The 22,217-nt window shown below is 43.1% G+C and overlaps 1 protein-coding gene across 1 annotated transcript in view; it reads left to right on the top strand.

Moving 5' to 3' along the window:
• The window catches only part of ARHGAP31 (Rho GTPase activating protein 31), a 59,703-nt gene that overhangs the window by 27,822 nt on the left and 9,664 nt on the right, over window positions 1–22,217 (top strand). Inside the window, exons 2-8 of the mRNA XM_026044553.1 lie at window positions 9,075–9,177; window positions 9,700–9,844; window positions 15,318–15,400; window positions 16,109–16,216; window positions 17,965–18,110; window positions 19,839–20,037; window positions 21,776–21,900. Of these exons, the coding sequence (XP_025900338.1) occupies window positions 9,075–9,177; window positions 9,700–9,844; window positions 15,318–15,400; window positions 16,109–16,216; window positions 17,965–18,110; window positions 19,839–20,037; window positions 21,776–21,900 (909 nt within the window). The remainder of the gene's footprint in view (window positions 1–9,074; window positions 9,178–9,699; window positions 9,845–15,317; window positions 15,401–16,108; window positions 16,217–17,964; window positions 18,111–19,838; window positions 20,038–21,775; window positions 21,901–22,217) is intronic.

Here is a 22,217-nt window from a genome sequence, read left to right as displayed (position 1 = left end):
TTGGAGATCTTTAAAACCCGCTTGGATGCAGCCCTGTGCCACGTGCTCTAGGTGACCCTGCGTGAGCAGGGGGGTTGGACTCGATGACCTCTGAGGTCCCTTCCAACCTTGGGCATTCTATGATTCTATGATTCTATGATTCTATGATTCTAGAGGCTGGATAAGCAAGAAGCTTGAGTGAAAGAACATTGCTGCACAATCTAGTGTCACTCTGCATCAGTCCATCACTGTGACAAAAGACGAAATAGGCACAAAAGAAAGCCCTAACCTGAAACATAAAAATGTGGTGAAGCCACGCAGTTTTTCAGCCATGTGAATGCGTGGTCCAGGACCTACTCCTCTGTTACTTCATGCCTTGCTATGAAGCATTAACCTGGGCTTTCACCAGGATGCTTGGCCCTGTTCCCCTTTCAAACAGCTGAATTATGAGAATGACACTGCCATCCTGCTTTAGCTGGCACAGCAGCATCTGGGCTTTAAAGCATGGGAATGGCTGCCACAGCAGTTTGCAAGTGACTCAGTGTACAGGAAGCTTGGAAGGGGAACCATGAAACTCTTGTGTGTTCAAAGGAACATCTGTAATTTGCTAGGAAAAAGCACATAGAGAATTGCAGAACAGCCCACTTTGTTGTCGCTCCAGAATCCAGAGTTCATGAGATAATGGTCTATTATATCTACCCTGTTTCTTTACTTTGCCTCTTTACCAATGAGATAACATCAGTATCATTAGTCCTGAAGATTCCCCAAAGCATTTATTTGGGAATTAGTGTCTTATCATTAACATGCCATCATGGAGTGGAATAGGGATTTGTAACAGTGCATAGTGGTAGCATTACAGGACAGGGCAGGAACTACAGACAAATTCTAAGAGATTGCTATAGGTTTCAATGTATTTAAGAGTTTGTAGCATATGATGTGTAGTGAATAGCACAATGCAGAAGATTTAAAAACTATTTAACTAGTAGATGGTAGTTTTCAGATGCTTGCTAGGATCTAAGTACCCAGAAATTCTTTCTAACATCCCCAAAGAGCTCTCTTATAAAGAAAATCCTGGAATCCCTGCTGCCTGGCACATGAAAATCTAAATTAAAGAAGGCTAAGCAACAAATTAACGTTGATAGCCAGGAATGGAATATGTCCAGAACCCCTAATATTGCCTGTCTCCAGTTTCAAGGATCCTAAAAGTCCTTTTTAAGAGTTCCCACACATCAAGAGAGATGTTGGTTTCCACCTTCCTTTGACAATACAGAAATGTGTGTAATAGCTTACTAGCCACTCCTAGCATCTTTCAGGATTTTTTTGTAAGACTGAGCAAAACATCATCTAGAAAGCTCAGGTGGAATATGGTGTCAAGGGCTTGTTTCTTATCTACCATGCTGCTGATGCTCTTGCCAATTAAAACATAGAAAAAGAAAACACTAATGAGGTCCATCTATATTTTCTCTGCTTTGTAACTGACAGTGAAGTAGGTTAGTGTGGCTTACATCTTTGTCCATGCTGAAGAAGAGGTGGGCAGAAGGAAAGGAAAAACATGATACAGTGTGACACCTACACTCTTTGGACTTATTCATCGATTAAACGAAAGACAGTGGGCACTCCAGAGACTTCAAATGGAGCCACATCAGCAGCCATCCATCCTCATGCTCAACATTTATCTGCACTGTTATCCTGCAGGCTGCTTCCCCCAGCTCCCTGGAGGCCCAGCATCCATATTTCCTCTCTCTCTCCTACAGTCCTCTGACAGGACCTGTGAGTTGGACATGGTTTGCAGTGTATGTCATCAGGAACAAGGTTAATTGCAGGACCCCTGGCTCACAGCCTGCCTATTCTCATAGTGCCTGGGCATTCATTCAAGAGGGAGGTCAGTCCAACATACACAGCTTCAAAGCATTTCTGATCTTTTCTGTACTTACACCTAAATCCCTTTTCCAAGAGAGCAAAAGCTGTACCCCAAAGTTTAGAATTAATTGTCCCAAATGCTTGTGCTGTAGTGTGCAAAACCCTGTACAATAACAGCCCTAATGTCATGGACGAGTCTTGTTAGCACTCACATGGTTACTTGAGGCCATGCACAGCTTTATTGACCTGCCCTAGAGAATCCAAGCCCTTGTTTTCCAAGGTGACTCTAGCACAGAAGCATGAAAGTTGTTAGGAGTGGAGATATCCTGTTAGGGTATGTAGTCTTTTTTTTTTTTTTTTTTTTTTTCCAGGAAACTCGCAGCAGGATGTTTCTCTAACAGACCTATTCTAGTATTTAGCACAATCTCTTTTCAAAAGTGCCTGCAGGACAAAATTTGCCAGCTAGGAGCTTTCAGAGGAGCACGATGACTGTTGCTGCTGCGAGTTTGGAGCACTCACTGCCTGCCTGCGCACGGCTTCCAGCTCTTAGGCTTCCTTCGCTATATGCACCACCGATCAGCCAGCCACCGCCGCTGCAGGCTCTCCCGCCTCTGCTTGGCACTTCATGGTTGTCTGATCTGCTCTGGAACATCAGGTGTTCCAACAGGTCTTCTTTAGATCCGTTAGATGTAAGCCGAGTACAGTATCAGCAGGAAAAAGCCTTGATAATTGCCACCTACTTTGATCAAAGGCAAACGGGGCCTGCAGGCCATGCTGGGACGCATTTGCTTGAGCTCAGCGTGCCACATGCTGAACGGGGCGCAGCATCTCCACTTCCCACCACCACCTCTTGCAGTTTGTGCCTCGCAGCAGCATTTGCCACGTGGGAGACCGATTCTTTTTAGCACGCCTTCGCTCACCAAATCCAAGGCTCAATTCAGGATGGTGCTTTCACCACAGGGAAAGAAATTGTTGTGCTGACCTTCGTGACATTGCAGAGTTGTTTCCCACAGAAGTGAAGGGAAAAAAAAATGTAGTGTGTGACTTATATGGTGATTCAGTTGTGTTGTCTGTGCAGACAGGATCACCTTGGCGCCAGCTATTCATCTTTTTTTAACTGTGTTTGTGGCAGCAAAGAGGGAAGAGGCGAGGAGGGCTCTAACAAGGCGATTTGTTTTTAAGCATATTTAATGTTGTTTAGCTATCTCGTGCTATTCAAACACAGGTGTGTGTGGGGGGTTAGTAGCTCGGCTTGCCTGCCAAACCAAACATTGGGATTTGATGGGGGAAGACAGTTTATTTTTTCTTCTTCCATAAAATGAATTTAGTGCTGGTGAAAAGTCTACAGAGACAGCCCGGGAGACTGAAGCCCTCTGTTTGTCCTTGTGGCATTTGCATCTTGGGCTGGGCAAACCTTCCCCATCCCCTGCCCTGCCAACACACTCCATCTGCAAGCAGGAGAGGGCCTCTCCACAGGCCAGCCTCGGTCCCTGTGGCCCCTTCGGGCCCCCGGTGATCAGGCTGCTGACAAGGAGGCTGTGGAGATGATCCTTGGAGAACAAGGCAGGATTTAGCCTTAGCCACTGGAAAGGAAGTTTAGGAACTGGGGAGCAGTCTGGACTCCTGGAAGCCCCTGGAAGTCAGGACGGATCAGGGCTGGAGTGAGCAGCAGGGCGAGAGCACAGATTTGAGCTCCTCTTGGATCTGTTCTTCAGCTAACCTTACGTCTAGTGAAAATCAGGCAGGATCAGCAAAAAGAACCTGGTGAATCAGCATTAAAGCTCATGATGTGAAGTAGGAAGAGTAGGAAATACAAAAATGTAAGTCACATCAGGGACACTAACTCTCAAGTATGTTGCCAGTCACACAGTGCTGTTCATTTCCTGTGATTAAGGGGCCAAGTTAATATATTAGTAATTTCTAAAAGGTGTACTATTTTGTTATTTTTGTAGGTGAAAAAAATGACAGTTTTTACTTTCTACACACTGAAACACTTATTTCCTAGAGGGAAATATCTCCCAATTTAATAATTTAAATTGAAACAAGAGACTGTTTTGACCTTTATAGTCTCATGATTTTACATAGTGTGACATGAAGCATGCATTCCTATTGAGAGGAATGGAGGACAGTTTAAAAAAATCTTATGCATAGCAAAACAAAAATGATGAAGCAAAAATGTCCACTTTTTTTTTTTTTTTTTGGTGACATGGGATTCATTCTTTGGGGAAAATTAAAAAAAAAAAATCCCTCAACTTGAATGTCAAAATGTTGATGTTTCAGATGAAATGACAAGTCAGAGTTAATCCTTCCACTTGCCCTACCTGAAATTAACATAAAATTAGAGAGCAGATGAAACCTCCTCCATGAGGCCTAAGCTGACCACTAAAGAGGACCCCAGTAGCTCTGCTTCTACTTTTTATCCCCTGAGGAAGCTTCTTGAAAGAACAACAAAAGGACAAAGTAAAAAATGAACTCTCTTGCACTGTTCACTCCCATTAGATACTTTGGACACGTGTTCTAGGCCAGGTTAGCACGAGTTTAACTTTAAGCACAGGCTTACTGAACAGTGTTCATACTGCCTAATTTGGGTGTCTAACTTAGCAGCCTCCCTACAGTCCTTTGTCCATGAAGACAAAGAGTTTCTTCTGGAAGGCTTCACTCAAGGCCTCCTAGGGCACTGCTTTCTCCCCTCGCTGGACCAGGGTCTTTCTCTTTTCTCTGACTTTTCTGGGACACTGCAAGGCTAGACTCCTTCCCTCCTGTTGTCTCTAGGGTGGCTGCTTGGTGATTTAGTCAGGCACACCCTGGTAGTTGCTGGTTCTTATGCAAGATGCTCAGCCTTGAGTAAGATCAAGCCTCGGTGGTGCAGGCAAGCGGTTATCACCTTACTCACTGGGAAGCTTTGGAGGATGGCAGCACAGTCTCTTGGAAGAGGCAGGAAAAGGGAGAGACCCCCATTCCTGCAGAGCTGTGAGTTTAGAGGCTCTGTGCACACTGCTTGTAGTGGAAATCCATGAGACTGAGATGGCACAGAGATACAACACTTGTCTGTAATAGGAGGAGCAGACATATGTAAAGAAGATAGCATGGTCATGCAAATGGCCCTGGTGAAGGTGAATGCCTCAGTATGCTGAGCTCCTGTGYTATCAAGTGAGAGTGGAACTAGTTACTGTGACTGTCCTTCTGGTTTATTTTCATCTAGGGGAAGAGAAGTATTGTCTTTTGTGTGCAGTATGTTTATAACTCAATTTCCCTTCTGACTGTTGCCTTGCTCCACACTCTTTTCTCCTCCTCCATCTGGTTTCTATTGTAGTTTTAAATGAGGACAGTTCGGCTGTCTGGCAGAACAAGTGGGTCTGTGTGACACCAGCTGCCTCTTCCAACTTCCAAGCCTCCAGCACAGTTTTAATTATAGAAGTGTGGAGATTAGAAGTCACCCCCTCCCCAACCTCTATTTAAGTGCCTGTGCGCGCGCACACACACACACACACACACACACACACACACACACACACACACAGAGTAACCCCTGGAGCGAAGTCCCCACCCAAATCTGCTTTTTCTTTGACACACCATGGCCTATGCTTTATCTGCACTGTGTAATGCAGATAAAGTCCCGCTCTAATGTGCACACTAGAGTCTGACTCACGCAGCATCAAGGTTGAATACAGCTTTCATTTTGGTTAAGGTTCACCAAGAGTTATGTCCAAAATAATCAAGAACCACCTTGGAGAAGCCTGGAGGTGCTCACACTGCTTTAGCCTCGCTGCCTGCAAGTGCCTGAAAGAGTCAGCTTTGTAGGAGATCAGCGCTGCCCAGGAATTTCAGGCCTACAGGTTCTGCTCAAAGAAAACATTTATTATGCTCCAGTTTTATACAAGTGCTGCATTTAGGGGCTTGCTCTGCAGGAAGTTGATGCAGTCCTTTCACCCCCAGGGATCTGAGGTCAAAGTCTGTAATTTTGGGTTGTGAATGAAATATGTCCTATGGAGGATTTTTTTGACATCAGAAAACCACCATGCATTTTGGCATAACAAACTGTTTCTCTTTGTAAGAATCAAAGGCCTGGTATGCAGGAAGTCATGTAGATGGTGAGTGAAGGGCACTAGAAGAGAAGCCCAGGGCTGGAAGAGCAGGAGGCGTTGCAGGGCAGGAGCACAAGATATTGCCAGGCTTTGGTGCATACTGTCTGTTTGCAGCCTCTATTGAGGAGGCAAAGCGTCTGTATTTCAGCAATGCTAACTCTGCACTCACTTTTAAAAATGAGTTAAATCTTGCATATTTGCTTCAACAGATAGAGCTGAGCTTCTCCTGTTTGTGTATAAGACGTTTGCTTACCTGCCTCTTGACCTAATTTGTCCTCCAAGGAAATGTAACGCTCAGCAAAAAGAAAGAGTAATTTAATAAGTCTTGCTTTCAGGAGGTCAAATTACTGACAATGAACAACTTATCCTTTACACTGAGATTTTAGAAAGTGCGTAATGAATGAAACTGTAGACATGGACTCCATTTGTGTGTTAGCTAGACACTATCCTGAGCTTTATCTATATGAAAGGCAGTTTTATTTTCTTTTAAATAGACCTTGTCACATGGCTTAAATGCTCAGATAAACTTTCCATTCAATTAATTCTTCTTCCATGTGGCATGGAGTGATTTACCCATTCTCCCATCCAAAAGCAAGTAAAGTGGTCATGAATCTGTCTAGATTTCATTTTTGCTGTTTACACTACATTTATTCCCAAGGTCCTAACCAGGCGGGAAGTCTTAATATGCCATATGCGTAGCTCCTGCCACAAAGATCTTGTGCTGTAAACAGAAAGAAAAGAAGAACAGGCTGAAAGTAATCTCCCTTTCCTTTTTATTTCTAGCATGCCACATATGCATATGATCGGAGTTCCCTACTAGAGCTACAAATATTCAACCCTTATTTACAGACAGTTTTCTTTCTTGATATGCCTTTCACAGACACAAGGTAGAGCTTTTCTTGCTAGGATTTTTAGAAAGATTTTGCTCTCTCCTTCCACACCATTTGTTTCTCTAGGAAGTTGGTGCTATAGGTACTAAGGTAGAGATGTGAGAAAGTCCTGAAGGAAGGAATCCTACAGCTCTATGACTCCTGTGGAGAAAGCTTTGACTCTATAGACTTCACCTGTTCTCTTGACAATTTCATGGTTTCCCATAAACACTTATGTGGTAGGTTAAGGCCCTAGACAGAAACTGAGCTTCAGTGTTAGCTAAAGTAGTATTAGCTCAACGTCTTGAGGGTCTTAAAAATCATCCCAAAGGCTTAGAGAGTGGCTTAATGTGCCTGTACATTCCTGGGCTAAAAAGAAGTAGAATTTCCCCGGTTGTTCTGAAGAGGCATCTGTGACCTTTGCTGAGGAGAATTAGTCTGTTTGAATCATTCAGGTATCCAAGTAGTCAAGAATATTCCTTCATTTGGGTTGGACCCCTCTGAGAAGAGAAGGGAAGGACGTCTTTACCTCCTCCTGCAAGGCAGAGAGGAGGAGGCACTTCTGTGATTGACTGAGCTCTGTAGTAGGGTGGCACTGAGGTAGACACTGGGTTGGAAACTCTCCTCTTTGGGGGCTGTGTCCTGGTTTCATTAGTGTGGGCAGGCATAGAAAACATTACAAAATGAAGAAAATCCCCACTGGAATAGATTGCTAAGCTTTACCGGGCTTTCATAGAATGTTTTCTCCTTGCGGGAGGAGAACACACATGGGAAATCTATCACTATATTCAGCATTAAAAAAAAAATCCTTACACTCATTCTCAGGACAGTAATAAATCGTATCAGCCTGTTGAGTAAACAGGAGTCTAGTGGTGTCCCCTTGTGTGATCTCCTCCCTTTGGAAATACAGTTGTGCTGGTTTGGCAGCTACTGGGAGGGARGATAGAGCACGTCTGGAAGAGACCAGCAAGGCCAGTCCTCATCATTCTTCCTCCCTGTCCTGTGACAGAAGTTATCGAGCCTCCCTCTCCTGACATGGCAAAATTCATTTTAGCCCACACTTCTGAGAAACCACGAGCTGACTCTGACCTCAGTGGCAAATAAGAGGAAAACAATAGTGTACCAGCTCTTTTTGCKCAGACTGTGCCTGGAGTGCTGTCTTTGGATCCTCCATGATGAAACATATATTAATATGTCATTATGATCCTAGGTTTGGAGTAGAAGTCAGGCAAGGTCCAGCCGGAGGCATTGTTTTTGTGGTGTTGCAAAGATGCAGTAATTGCTATGCCTGGTTTCCCAGTCCCATGTGCGGCTTAATCTGTTTTCTTCCACAGAGTGCAGCAGACTCAGTATTATGGTGTGGAGCCTTAACTTCTGCGTTTACTGACTTTTGTGCTTATAACTGTGTGAAACATTGCCTTAAATACAGAGGAGTTTCTAGCACCTAATAAGGAAGGAGTCTCTTACTGTTATTGTTATAGCTAGGGTTGTTATAATACTGGGGACAGGGAGGCTTGGTCTGATCAAGTGCATGAGGGGTCCCCTATACCTATATAATGGGAGAAAATAAACACTCACTTTGGATCCAGATCTGGATATAAATGTTATGCCTCAGGCTTCTCTCAGTTTTAAGGCTGGTTAAGTCCTTGGCTGGTTATGTCGATGGGGTTCTTTTGAAGCCAATGTCAGATTTTGTCAGTGTGAAGATCTAGTCAATGTTTGAACTTCATACCCCCTCTGTGGGAGTTTATGAGCATTAAACCATGGGGTATGTAGGCTTATATGGAAATGTGCATGTTTCTCTGATTTTTATCCAAGCCAGTCAGGCCTTTTGGCTCAATTCAGCAAGGCTGGAACTCTATCTTGGGCAGGGGGGAGATTCCCAGCACCTCATGCTTTCAATTAGAGGGAAATTGCCTCTCTTTCTGAGGAGGGAAAAAGAAAAAAGAAAAAAAACAGGAAAAAAAAAGGAAGAGAGAAACCCTACCTTTCTTCTTACAATGCTTTTGTTGCATCACACGCCGTAACTGTATAGTGGCAATGAATGGCAGAACCATAGCACGTCCTTCTGTCCTTCTCTGTAGATCAGTTATAGCTGCTTTGGGGAGGAGAAGAGGGAGTTTGCTTTTTGTTTACTCTGTATTTCCCCCACGACTGTACCCTTGTCTGTGCCCTGCAGACAGCCTCCACTGCTGCTTCATGAAATGTTAATCTCCTCTGTGGTGACTTGTGTCTCTCAGTATGCACTGACTGGGGATCTTGCCTTCCTTTCCTCTCCTAGTGCCCTATGTTCTGAAGAGCTGTGCAGAGTTCATTGAGACTCATGGCATTGTGGACGGGATCTACCGCCTCTCAGGAGTCACATCCAACATACAGAAGCTGAGGTAAGGGCAATCTGACAACCAGGGGGATTCAGTGACACTGCTCACTACTGGTTTGCCGTTGGTCCCTCCAGCATATATAGCGCAGAGATAACATAGCTCTGCACTAATGACAAGGATTCTAAACCAAAAGGTAACTGACCCTAAAGCTAGGGAAATATAGTATTTCAGGGATTATTCCATGAATAGAGAAAAATCTTATTCTTAATCCATTAATGAGAAAGGCCTGGAGTTTCTCAGCACAAGTGCTGAGATGTTCTCTCTTGCTTCAAGAAAAAACAATCCCTTTAGATCCCTTTGGGTCCACGCATGAAACCAGAGACCAGTAGAAGGCTGATGCCCTGAGTTCAGGAGACAATCTGGGCAAGGCCAAAGGTAATACAGAGACATCTCTGCTTTCCAGTTTGTTTTTCCCTATAGCCGTGAAAGAGAACTCCAAGTGAGTTGGGGTTGCCAGAGCCTTTTTTTGACTGGGCTGCCAGAGCCTTTATTTGACTGCATTGTTATGTCTTCATATTGTTTCAGACAAGAGTTTGTTTCTGACCAATGCCCGGACCTGACAAGAGAAGTTTATCTCCAGGACATTCACTGCGTGGGGTCACTCTGCAAGCTTTATTTCAGGGAACTGCCCAACCCTCTCCTCACCTATGAACTCTACAAGAAATTCACGGTGAGACCCCTTGCTGTTCTCATTCCTAACCAGGAGTGTGGATGTGTTGCAGGTTCTCCCATGATAACTGTCTGAGCTTCACTGCAATGTCCTGGTTTCTGGTGCAGATGTCAGTATAAACACCTCTCAGTGCTCTTCCCTCCTCTTCCTGTGCAGGCTCTTTTTCTCTGCCCTTGTTTCTTTCCCCATTTTAATGTTTACTTCTCTCTTTTCTTCTCTATGTCTTGCTGTCTCATTTTCTGACTTCATTGCTTCTTTAGTGTTACTCTTCCCCTACTGTGCACCTCCTCATAGAGTTACTAATTACGCTTCTTTTCCTCATTACTGTCTATCACTGAAAGTTTTTTGAATCACCTGTGATGATAATCACAGAGTGGTTTCCTTTTCCCTGTTCCTTCTGCAGTCCCTGACACCTGTGCAAACTCATTGCTCACCCCCAATTTAAACTACCAACTTTTTTGCACCTGTAGCATTCTACACCCAGTTTGTCAGAGTTCAAAGGATGGCACAAGTTCCCAATTATGGCATATCGAGGCCCTTCATAATCATTACATGAACANACTGTCTGAGCTTCACTGCAATGTCCTGGTTTCTGGTGCAGATGTCAGTATAAACACCTCTCAGTGCTCTTCCCTCCTCTTCCTGTGCAGGCTCTTTTTCTCTGCCCTTGTTTCTTTCCCCATTTTAATGTTTACTTCTCTCTTTTCTTCTCTATGTCTTGCTGTCTCATTTTCTGACTTCATYGCTTCTTTAGTGTTACTCTTCCCCTACTGTGCACCTCCTCATAGAGTTACTAATTACGCTTCTTTTCCTCATTACTGTCTATCACTGAAAGTTTTTTGAATCACCTGTGATGATAATCACAGAGTGGTTTCCTTTTCCCTGTTCCTTCTGCAGTCCCTGACACCTGTGCAAACTCATTGCTCACCCCCAATTTAAACTACCAACTTTTTTGCACCTGTAGCATTCTACACCCAGTTTGTCAGAGTTCAAAGGATGGCACAAGTTCCCAATTATGGCATATCGAGGCCCTTCATAATCATTACATGAACACAAAAGGCCAAAGAAAGTGGCAGCTGGCCAAGCAGAAATCATTATTCTGTCTTAAAGGGACTATAATTCAAAGAGTAGTAAGTCCATTCCAGAAAACAGTTATAGAGTGTGTATATATAGATACAATTGGAACGTAAGAGCAGACTGCAGGGAGCRGAAGAATAAGGCCAGGAAGCTTCAATTTTTAAACAAGTTGGCTAATTTGACGACAGGTAGTATTTTAATGTAGTGCAGCAAACTAGGCATGTCACTGAAGTTGCCTGGTTCTTACTGTTCTAAAACTATTTGCAGTTGTTTGTGACACAAATTTTAATCCAGACATCTTAGAAGCTGAATTTTCAGCTAAAAGCATTCACCAGCTTCTTATAACAACTGGGATGGGGGGAGAGGGGAAGGGTTGTTTGTGCAGCATTAGAAACATCCGTCCTTTGTTCAGAAGTTGCCTCCTCCTACTCTTTGACATTTGCTGGGAGGTGGAGCAGACCAATTTCGTCAAAAATGTCAGACGTTGCAGAGAAGACATTTTGCAAAATCACAGGCAGCTGAAATGGGAAGTGGCTTCGGGCCTCACTGTCCACATTGCCCCAAATCAAGCACTTCCAAGCATCTACAACACAGATGGCAATGTGTGGGAGCCATGGGGCACACTCCAGAAGAAGGGCTTCTAAAAACATTCCCCGCTGCCTGCTGTGGGAAGAGGCAAGCATTCCTGGGCAGCACTAGGGCAGATCCAAAAGGCACCACCCAAGCAGCCATCCACTATAAGTGGCCAGGTAGTTGTTACAGGCTATAATTGAGCTGGGGAGTAAAGCGTGGGACGTGGCTAATCCTGTTATATGGCCTGACAGACATACAATAGTCTTAGGTGTCTTGTTATTTCAATGCCAAATATTAAGTAAGATTGGGCTTTTTTTTTTTTTTTTTTGAGATGATGTATAGTCAAAACCTCAGTCACAGTTATGAGCAGATCTGACAAGTCTTCCTATATCCTCAGTTTGGGAACACCAAAACAGACATGCTTAGGAAGAATAAGACCTTGAAAATAGAGTATTATTCAAGCATTCATAATAACTGATGAATCTCATTGGAGATACTTGGCTGGTGTCTTTCTGGCTATCAGTGTTGATTTATGAAAGAAAAATGCTATAAAGGAAGCATGAAGATTTAGATGGAAATCTTTTTTTTTTGGAAAGAATGTTTGCTAAAAGTGCAGTTTTGGGATGATGACTTGCAGGTTTGGGTTAGGTACATTTGGTAAATAGTTTTGTTCAAAAATAAAAAGGAAAACACTTTTGTAACTGTCCAAATATTTCTTTTATAAATACTTTGTAAAGGCAATATTTCAACTTTAAATGAACTCTCTAACTCTTAAATAAAAGAGGAAAAAAAACCCAAAAAGCAAACAAAAAAACCCAAACACCCCAGACCCTTAAAGAAAAGGGTTAAACAGCCACAAACTTAAATGATTTTTTCTTTCACTTTTGGTTGAAGGTGATGTTTTGGTCAATTTGGAACAATCGATTTTTGAAATGTTATGCTCACTCTCCAAATAGTGTCAGTCTAGATTGACCTAAAAGGATTTTTTTAAATCTCTAGCTTTTCAGTTTGTCTGTGCAGACACAAAATCCATCATTCACGTAACTCCATTCTAATGAGTTACCCAGCTGACAAGAAACAGCCAGATACCAGGAGGAGGAAAAAAAAAAAAAAAAAAAGACCAATTCCCCAAAGAACAGAAGAAGCACAAGCAGTGTGTATATATATGTGGGGTGCACATGGAATGGTAGCAGCTGTRCTTAGACAGAAGATTGCTGCTAGGAGTAAAGGATACATGTTAATCCCATCCTGTCTGACTCACTCAGTGATGTTTCCGAGATGGGATAGGCTCCACTTTGAGTCAGTAGGATGATTCAGATATTCGTGGCTAAAGAAAGCTAAAATCTTAATGACTAGGGAGGGATTGGCTTTTTGGCCATTCCTATGTCAAGTTTATGGTTGTAACATCCCAGTCATGACCTCACTGGGTATTAGCCTTTGCAGAATGTTGTGTTCTCCTGCTCTCCAGCTTTGCCTCTTGTATTGTGGTGAGATTGCCAGTGATTCTGCTTGGTTAGTTCTAACCTGAACACAGAGTGACAGATGACTCCCTAAGAATAAATCAAGTGGGAAAGGCTTTCACTCTCCCTGGAAAGCAGCTCTGAACCCGGGAGTCTTGTTGGACAACAAATTGACTGTGAGCCAGCACTGTGTCCTGGTGGCAGAAAAAGCCAATGGTATCCTGAATACATTAGGAAAAGCATTGCCAGCAGGTCGAGGGATGTCATCCTTCCCCTTTACACAGCCCTGGAATATTGCGTCCGGTTCTGGGCTCCCAGGTTTCCCAGGTAAGAGAGAGATGTGGAGCTATTTGGAGCAAGTCCAATAAAAAGTCAAATAAATGAGGATTAAGTTATGACTTATAATTTTTATTATGAGATTTAATTTCCTTAAATTTTAGTGCTTAGGTCAGAATTTTAGTTTTTATTTGTTGCTGTAAAGAGCTGTCTCTAAATGTCCTAAGGGGGCCCCAGCCTCTCACAGAGTCTTTCATTTCAGGCTGTATCTGCTTCCGAGACCCTGTATCAGTAGAATAAAATTAAAAACAACATCACTTGTTTAAATTTCATAACAAGCTCATTTCCGTCTTGAATAAAGCTTATAGTCTACACTTCAGATGTTTTGAAACTGCGGGTAGCCTGTGGCATGTTAGTGCAGTGGACTCCTCCTATGCAGAGGCCTGATTCATGCAGTGGCAGTCTGCAACCATGTAGCTTGTCAGGAGGAGTGCACATTACAGATGACTTATACTAGTGATTCTCCTGTTGGCACTTCATGAAATGACTGACAGATGATACTAAAAGGCATAATTCCTGATGTCTGGAAAGGGTGATGCTGGGATATTTCTGCAACTGTGTTCTTGGGGCAAAAATAAGGAGTTGTCCTCATGCTTTGGTTATGGCTAAAGAGCAATAGAAAGAGTTAACCCACCTTTAATTTGGGCAGAACAAGTACATCTTTGTCTCTTATACACTAAGCTAGTGAGCTGACTTGTTTGCCTTTGCCATGGTGTTGCCAACTAAGTTCAAGCCAGAAGAGATGGACCTTGGTACACAGTGTTGGGGATTTAAGCATGATTCATATTCTTCTCTAACCTTGAACCTGGCAATTTCAACCTAGTTTGTTGGGGGTTGTACATGAAGAGTAGTTTGCAGGTAAAAGAACTGCAACTAGGACACTGATGTGCAGTGCAATCCTAAGTGCAGATGTTGTAGTGACTAAATGGACATAGCAATGCTCCTCTAACTGTGTCAGGCAATTACAGGTTCATAATATTTAAGCAATGGGCGGTTTGGGATGGGTTATTTCCTTCCTCTCCTTTCCTGGCAGTGCTGACATCTGTCTGTAGGCAAAACTTCTGCTGGCAGCGTGGGTCCCATAATCTTTCTTTGAACTTACTCCAAACTTAAGTGGCAGCCGGGTAGGCAGGAGGTTCCCAGACAGTCATGCATTGTTTGAAGTTGCTAGTGGTTTGTCCTCTCATAGCACAAATACTGAAAGGGAATAGCCGAACAGATGAAATCCAATGCAGCGATCTGCTAGGAATGCAGACAAAAGCTTATCACAGCTTTCTAAGCTCTTGCTCTGTAGAGACTTGCTCAAGACCAAGATGTATAACCTTGATTCTGTTTAATCTAGTCTAACCCTGAGTATAAAAAATTATTAATCTTCCTGGACAGTGGTTTTGCTAAGGCTTTTCTCCCCTCAAGAGCTGCAGTCTCATACAAACTACTATCTACAGCTATTTTCCTGTGAGAGATAATATTGGTTATTTTTATGAATACAGAACATGTAAACCCAAGCTGCTTTCATATCACATGACTAGCAAGACCTGTTTTATTTTTAACTCAATTTCAGGAGGATTTTTTCAGTATTTTTCTTTTCATTATTTTCACTGCTCTCTTTTGCGCTGTCTATTCTACCCACCATTTCCCAAGTAGAGAAGGAAAAGAAGAATAAAATAAAATAAAATAAAATAAAATAAAATAAAATAAAATAAAATAAAATAAAATACCTAAAACTGCCAACTGAAACTCTCAGTGTAATTTTGGATTCAGAATTAAGTCCTCAGCCCCACTTATCCCAAACATTAGCTGCTTTCTCCCAAGGTATGCAGGAGATATACTGAGATGAAATAACTAGCCAGCACAGCAAATCTCTGTTGTGCTGGGAACACAAACTTAGCTTTTTTTTTGGCCATAGTTCTGTAAGGAAACGAGAGAGCACTCCCTCTGATACTGGCTGTCCCATGTACACTCCTTATCCCTCTTCCTTTTCCCCTAAATCCTGTGCCAGAGTGGACTGTTTCCTTGTATCTCCACAGGAAGCTGTATCACGCTTCCCCGAGGATGAGCAGCTGGCACGAATCCAGAATGTCATCCAGGAGCTCCCACCATCACATTACAGGTGAGAACGTGTCTACTGAGGCTCTGAGGAAGAGTCTTGTCACTGTCAGCAGCACGGAGTATTGCCTGAAACAGCACCAAAGTTAATCTCCAGAAGTTATTTTCCAAAGGTTCACTCAGCATTTCCATATTTTATCTGGTGTTTAAATATAATTGAACAAGCCATTGTTAGAGATTAAATGACCTCTCCTTGCATCTACCTGTCCTGCTTTTCCCCATCTGAGTCCCTTGCAATGGCCTTGGTCAGAGTTCTGCTTGTGGTGAGGAAAAGATGATCTCCTGGAGGCACCTGAGCCTTTACTAAGCCCTCAGTCTCCACAGCCAGCACACAGTGGCATTCCCTGCTACCATCTTTCTAGCACTCATCACACGAAGAATTGTTGGGATCATGTCCCACCCTCAGCCACCCCACATCACATTTTTTAGGTATCCACTTCCAGATTTTGTGAATTCTGGTACTGATAGATAATATGCCCTATAGTGGCCATTGTGCTATTGCAAATATTGCCTTCCTTGAGGAGACAGTGGCTCTGAAGCCAGCGCTGAATCTGAGAGTGCTGTCCCAGGGGGTGGACAATGTCATCTGAGCAGAAGGAAGAATCTGTCAGGAGGGTGCATGTTCCAGGCACTAGCAGCTCTGGGGAGACATCGTCACACGCATGAAGGGGAACTTGACACTTTTTTCTCTCTTCTCACCCAACTCCTGCAGAACACTGGAATACCTGATCAAGCACCTGACTCACCTGGCCTCCTTCAGCAACATGACCAACATGCACACCAGGAACTTGGCATTAGTGTGGGCACCCAACCTCCTGAGGTACAGTGGAAAGGCTTCTGATCTAGAGCACCAAGCTCAAATTTAGTGGGAATATGGGAACTTGAGCCATGAAGGCCAATCCACTGAGGGAAATATAAAGCTAGAAACAAACAGAACAACTAGAGGGAACACTAGGGCAGAGCAAACAGCTATAAAAAAGAGAAAATATTCTTCCAGGTTGACTAATCTGAGGTCTTACTGCCAACATCCAAGGAAGTTTGTGGGTTTTTTTTTTTAAAGCTGTTATTTGTAGGCAGGCCACATTGATTTAAAAATGAGAAGTTAGCTCATCCCTATGGAACGGAAATGACATTTCTGACACTGACAGCACTTCTCAAATGGAGCAATGAGAGAAAATGTAGCTCAGAAAGGAAGACAACACAGCAAAAAGTCTGTGTCCAGAACTGCCTAAGTATGAGTGAAGTGAGCTCGATGGACCTAAGATGGCAACAAGTGCCAGATCACCAGACCACCACTTTTTTTTTTTTTTAATTTTTTCTTTGCCTGGCACAGGAAAGAAACCCAGATAAGAGGCAGTCAGAGGTTTTGCTGATATGATGTAGAGCTGAGCAGAATGAGAAAAAAAATCTGAAAAAAAATCTACTGAAATATTTTAGACCTCAGTGTAAATTCTTTCCTAGTTCCCTCCCAGCCTCGCAGTGTTCATCTATTGTGAAGTGTGAGTTATGCAGGAATAGTCCAAGACTGCTGCAGGACAATAGCAGGACACAAGCAGAACTGGTGTGGAGAGGCCAGGTAGGGGAGAGCCTTTGGGGCTGCAGGCCAGGAAGGAGCGATATTGGCAAGAGAGGTCTAGGTCAAAAGAAAGACTCTAATGACTTTCCTTGCTCTTTCAGATTACAAAAATGACAGGTTCCAAAAATGAATTACATGTTCACTTTATTGACTATCACAAAGTGGGCATTTGCTACTCAGACGTTTTCATAACAGCATCTGTCCTTCTTGTCAAAAAACTGAAGTCTTTTCCTTTTGCAATCTATTGTAAGTGCAAGACCTAGGGAGGATAAGAAAGGAGCAAGTAATGCAACTGCAGTCTCCTTACATGGTTATCCACTTGGCAATGCCCCAAGCTATTATCTAACACACCAGTCATTAACTTTACAAAGGATTCATTGCTCAGAGATAATTTCTTCAGCAACACTTTGGCATGTCAAGATAAGGAATGTTTCTTTACTAAGCGCAAGAGTGAGAATGTGAGAGTGCAGGGGGGGTAGTGAGGAGACTACTGCGACATAAGGCAAAGCATTGAAAAATTGGCATGGGAAAGACATACAGGGGGTTCTAAGGGACTTCTCTCAACCCCTTTTAGAGAGATGATGAATATGGAAGCAATGTGTGAAGGTTCTTGTCTTTCAGGCTCAACTCTGAAAGAGCTAAAGGAACAGCGAAGGGGAGGGGAAAGAGGAGTTTGAAAGTCACTGTTTTATCTACTGATGAATGTAAAAGGGAAGTAGGAAAATTAACACCGATGGGAAAGGAATGAAAAGATGTGAGAGAGAAAATAAAGCAAAGAATTTTAAAAGGAAAGAAGAAGGAAAAGACAGAATAAGAATGAGGGCTTGGGAGGGAAGGAAGGCAGAGGATGGAGCAGAAGTGAGGAAAACATCCCTGCTTCAGGTTCTGTCAAGCTAATCATACTAGAAGGAAAAAAAATGTTCCTCCCTTCCTAGGGGGACCATGTGTGGCAATGTTGGGTATTAATGTACCTCTTTCCTCTCCTGGTGCAGGTCAAAGGAAATTGAGGCTGTTGGCTGCAATGGGGATGCAGCTTTCCTAGAGGTGCGAGTCCAGCAGCTGGTGATTGAATTCATCTTGAATCATGTGGATCAGATCTTTATCAACAACAGAAAAGCCAGTTCCACAGAGAACAATGGTAACAACCTCCCTGAATCATTCCACATATCACTTGCCAAATACTTTAGCCCTAGGATTTCCATTAATATTTCTAGCACATCAGCAATCTCTCCATGTTCAGAGACTCTCTCAAATACATCTCAAGTCCTATTCATCGTTACCTTAGCCCCCTTTATTACCATAATCATTTCCTTTTTTAACAGGGTCTTTCTTCATTGTGTTCTGAGATTGCGTATGCCTTGTTCTTTTTATGATCTTATCTGGTTTAACCTTTTCTACAGAGAAAGCCCACCTGGCTGGCTTCTCAGTCGTGGCCTCAGTTTTTTCTTCATGCCCATCAGCCACATACTCAATCACTTGCTCAAGTTCTTGTTCTTCACATTAATGATACCTGCTTTATGGTCATCATTCTTACACAATTTGCTAAGATGAGGCCATACTCCACAGTGAAATTTAAGCATGTATTCTAAAAACATGCTTTTTACTTGGGTTATTTTATGAAGTCAGATACCTTTTTGTTTCCTCCTCTGGAACCCAGCAGGCTTTGGAGGTGTTGTTTTTATTATTCAGCAATGGAATTGTTGTCAAAATGCTTTTAATGATGCGGACAAGAGGTGTGAGGTCCAAAATGAACTCACATAATTTCAGGAATACATTTCTTCTTCTTTACACATGGGGAGAACTTGCTGCACATGCAGAAGTGAAGGAGTAAGCATCTTTCTCTTAGCTTGTGGCATTCCCTGCTAGTATGTTACTGGAATTTACAGTTTTGGTGAGATGCCCTGCTTGACTGTAATACTCTTGCTCTGCCAATGCCAGTTCTATTCCTATGCAAAAGGCATGGAGTGAAGAACTGCACTCACAACATTGCAAGCATTACAGTAAAATACTGATTCATAAATTCCAAGACTTCTGGTTGTATTGGAAGTCGCTGGCCCCGAACTAGCCCAGTTTGGTAATTATGGGACACTATTGACCTTTATCAGCTACATGGAGATTAGAAGAGGATCACGCTGATGATCTCAGTCCAATTCGTTGTGGGAAAACGTCCCATTACCCAGCCCTTGTGCACATGTAGTAGCTTGCCCTTTGCCTTTCAGCTTCAGCAGCAGGGCTAAAAACTGAGGGACGACAAAGACTGCACTTTCTTCATGCACCCGGAGGTCTGTTTAGACAGGGCTGAGGCCTGTTACTGAGGTTGCATACAGGGAGGTGACTCTGCTGCTGGCCGTGTAGACAGACCTTCAGTCTCTAGGGGTGTCAATAAGACTCCTCTACATGGCCCTAAAACGCATTAGGAAAGTAGAAGTAATGTTATTTTTTAGGACGGATCCCTTTGCTAGGACAAACCATAGAGAAAGATGTGGAAGTGAAAGAAAGAGCTAGGCATGTGTTTTGGACTGGGGACAGAACTGTTCCAACATCTGGGGAGGGAGAAAAGAATCCTGTTGTTTTGTGGAGGTGTCTCTTTGACATCGAAGCTTCTACAGCAGAAGCAGCCAATCTGTGCAATGCAGTCTTTGGCTGGTGAGCATGGCTCCTGCTGGGAATGCATGCTGATGGATAAGGTTGCTGGGGAGATGGAAGACTTATCTGACAAAAGCCTCTCGTTCTGCACGTGTTGCTGCTTTTGCCCTCTCCACGGGAGATGTTCCAGTCAAATAAAGACATGAAGCTCTTGCTCTGCTCTCCTCCTCCTGAATTGGAATATCCTTTTTTTTTTTTTTTTTTTTTTTTGGCTTTTCAGAGAACACGCCAATTATGAAAAGTCTGACCCTCCCCTCAACCTCCCTGCCAATGAAACTGGTGAGCCTGGAAGAAGCACAGGCCAGGAGTCTGTCAGCCTCTCACCCTGCTCGGAAGGAAAGGAGAGAGAACAGCTTGCCTGAAATTGTCCCTGTAACTGGGTCCCTCTTCCACACAGTTGTTGACCTTCCTGACAGCAAGTAAGTGCCAAAAGAAGTGTAAAGTGCAAAACAGAAAGTGCAAAAAGATCCTCAGTATGATCAGGAATGGAATATTTATAAGGATGGCTGGGTGGGTGAAACCTGCACACCAATACCTTACAGGCTTACAGGCACATCAAGAAAGTCATGTGCCCTTCTCAAACAAGACAGAGTTGTTTCTGAGAAGCATTTTAGAAGCTGAGTTTGCAGTTCCTCTAGTCTTCTGCCTTCACCAGGGCAAAACTTTGCAGGACTTCTGCAGGAGCTGGAGTGTTTGCAGCTCTGGGGAGCTCAGGATTTGACTAAGCACAGGCTGGGTGCAGAGCAGGTCTGGACACAGCACTCCTAAGAGTTCCACCTGCTGGTGGCTGCTCTGCATCATGCCTGGCCATGCTCATCTGCCCAGCTCCGTCCTTCTCCAGGTTCCTCTGCCTTCAGAGCAAAGAGATAAAGCAAAATTTCACTCCTGCTGCAACACTAAGAGATATTTATGTAAGGGCACCTATGTAGAGAAGAGTCTGATGCCAGCTGACATTGCTGCAGTTGTTAGCATTGCTGCCTAGCTTTATTTATCTATTGGTCTATCTATCTTTTTCGCTATGGCCACTGCACTCTCTCATTCTGAGAGATTATAGCCTCTGAAGCAGGAGAGCCATTAATCTACTAACCTGCAGAGCACTATGCCAAAGATATTTCTTCACAATATCTCTGTGAAGCAAAAATGAGCCATCTAACAGCATACGGGTACATAGATAACCAGTTTAAGACAAAGGATGTGTTGTCCTCCTCCATTATCTTCTCTTTGCTTGCTTGAAAAGTCCTATTCCTAAAACATTGATTATCTTTGTAGCACTGGTTTGTCCTATTTGAGAACTGATCTAATAGCAAAGGCCTATGGGTATAGAAAGCCCACTTTGGAAAACCAGGTAGGGAGATTAGAGAGTTTGTTCACTGAAAGAGGTGAGACTGAAGGAGTCAGAGTGAGTATGAAGATACGTGAAACACAGCTTCATGCAGTAATATGCATAGAAGAGAACTGGCTTCAGATGTAGCAATTTCTTGCAGCTTTACGCTGGAATTTCCAAAGAGACATAGGGAAGTGGTGTCTGTTTTCTCTGACATTTAGTAGAATTTAATTCCCTTAAATTTCTTCCTTTTGGTTAGTAGCTTACACTAACATATGATCATGAAAAATGTATGGTAAAATGAAGTTGGCTTGGAAAGCATTAATAGAGATTTTGTGTTAGGGAATCCTTTTTCTTTTACAAATTCATAAAAGCTATAAGACATATGGAATTTAAAGGTTAGCTTTTTTTGCCAGATTGTAGTACATGTTCTATGAGTTCTCCAGAATTTATCTTTTATTCTGTCATTAAAATTTGATAAGTAGTTTTGTTCTGGGATGCATGAGAGCATTAGACTCAGAAGCTTCTCCTTTCTGTAGGTTGGCATGGTTGGTTGGACRGTTAGTCACAGCTCCTTTTGCATCAGTCCAGAGCCAGCTCTGTGAATGGTCAGCTCTTGAGTCTCTCCAGTGATGAAATAGTTAAATTAGGGAGACAGATAAATAACTTACACATAAGCAAGAGCTGGTTTTCCAGCTATGCCTTGCATGCCTTAGAATGAAAAAAAATGAGAGGGACACTTTTGAGGTGAGAAATCCCAGCGACTTTTGTGGGACACCTGAAAGGCAGAAGTGTCTGGAGTTTGGTAACCTCATGAGGGTTTTCTCTTTTAGGAGAAAATTATCTACCAAGTCCAAGAAATGGAAGTCCATATTTAACTTGGGCCGTTCTGGTTCAGAATCAAAGTCTAAACTGAGTCGAAATGGGAGTGTCTTCGTAAGGGCACAGAAGCTCTCTGGTAAGTACGCACCTTTTGGTTGAGTATCTCTCACAAGTAGCTTTGCCTGTGGCACTGAAATCGTGGGGCAACCTGCATCTACATGACATTTATACCATTAGACTTAAAATATGGTTTTATATGGCAGGGCTACCAGGTTTTATATGGCAGGGCTACCAGGATGATCAGGGGCCTGGAACATCTACCATATGAACAAAGGCTGAGAGAGCTGGGYCTGTTCAGCCTGGAGAAGAGGAGGCTGAGGGGGGACCTGATCAGCGTGTATAAATACCTCAAGGGAGGCAGTGAGGAGGAGGGGGGCAGCCTCTTTTCAGTGG

The sequence above is a fragment of the Nothoprocta perdicaria genome, unplaced genomic scaffold (assembly GCF_003342845.1).
Source record: "Nothoprocta perdicaria isolate Ctin4 unplaced genomic scaffold, notPer1 scaffold_371, whole genome shotgun sequence".
Taxonomy (NCBI): Eukaryota; Metazoa; Chordata; class Aves; order Tinamiformes; family Tinamidae; genus Nothoprocta; species Nothoprocta perdicaria.
The sequence above is the reverse complement of the archived record's forward strand: the minus strand, read 5'-3'. Positions and strand labels throughout refer to the sequence as shown.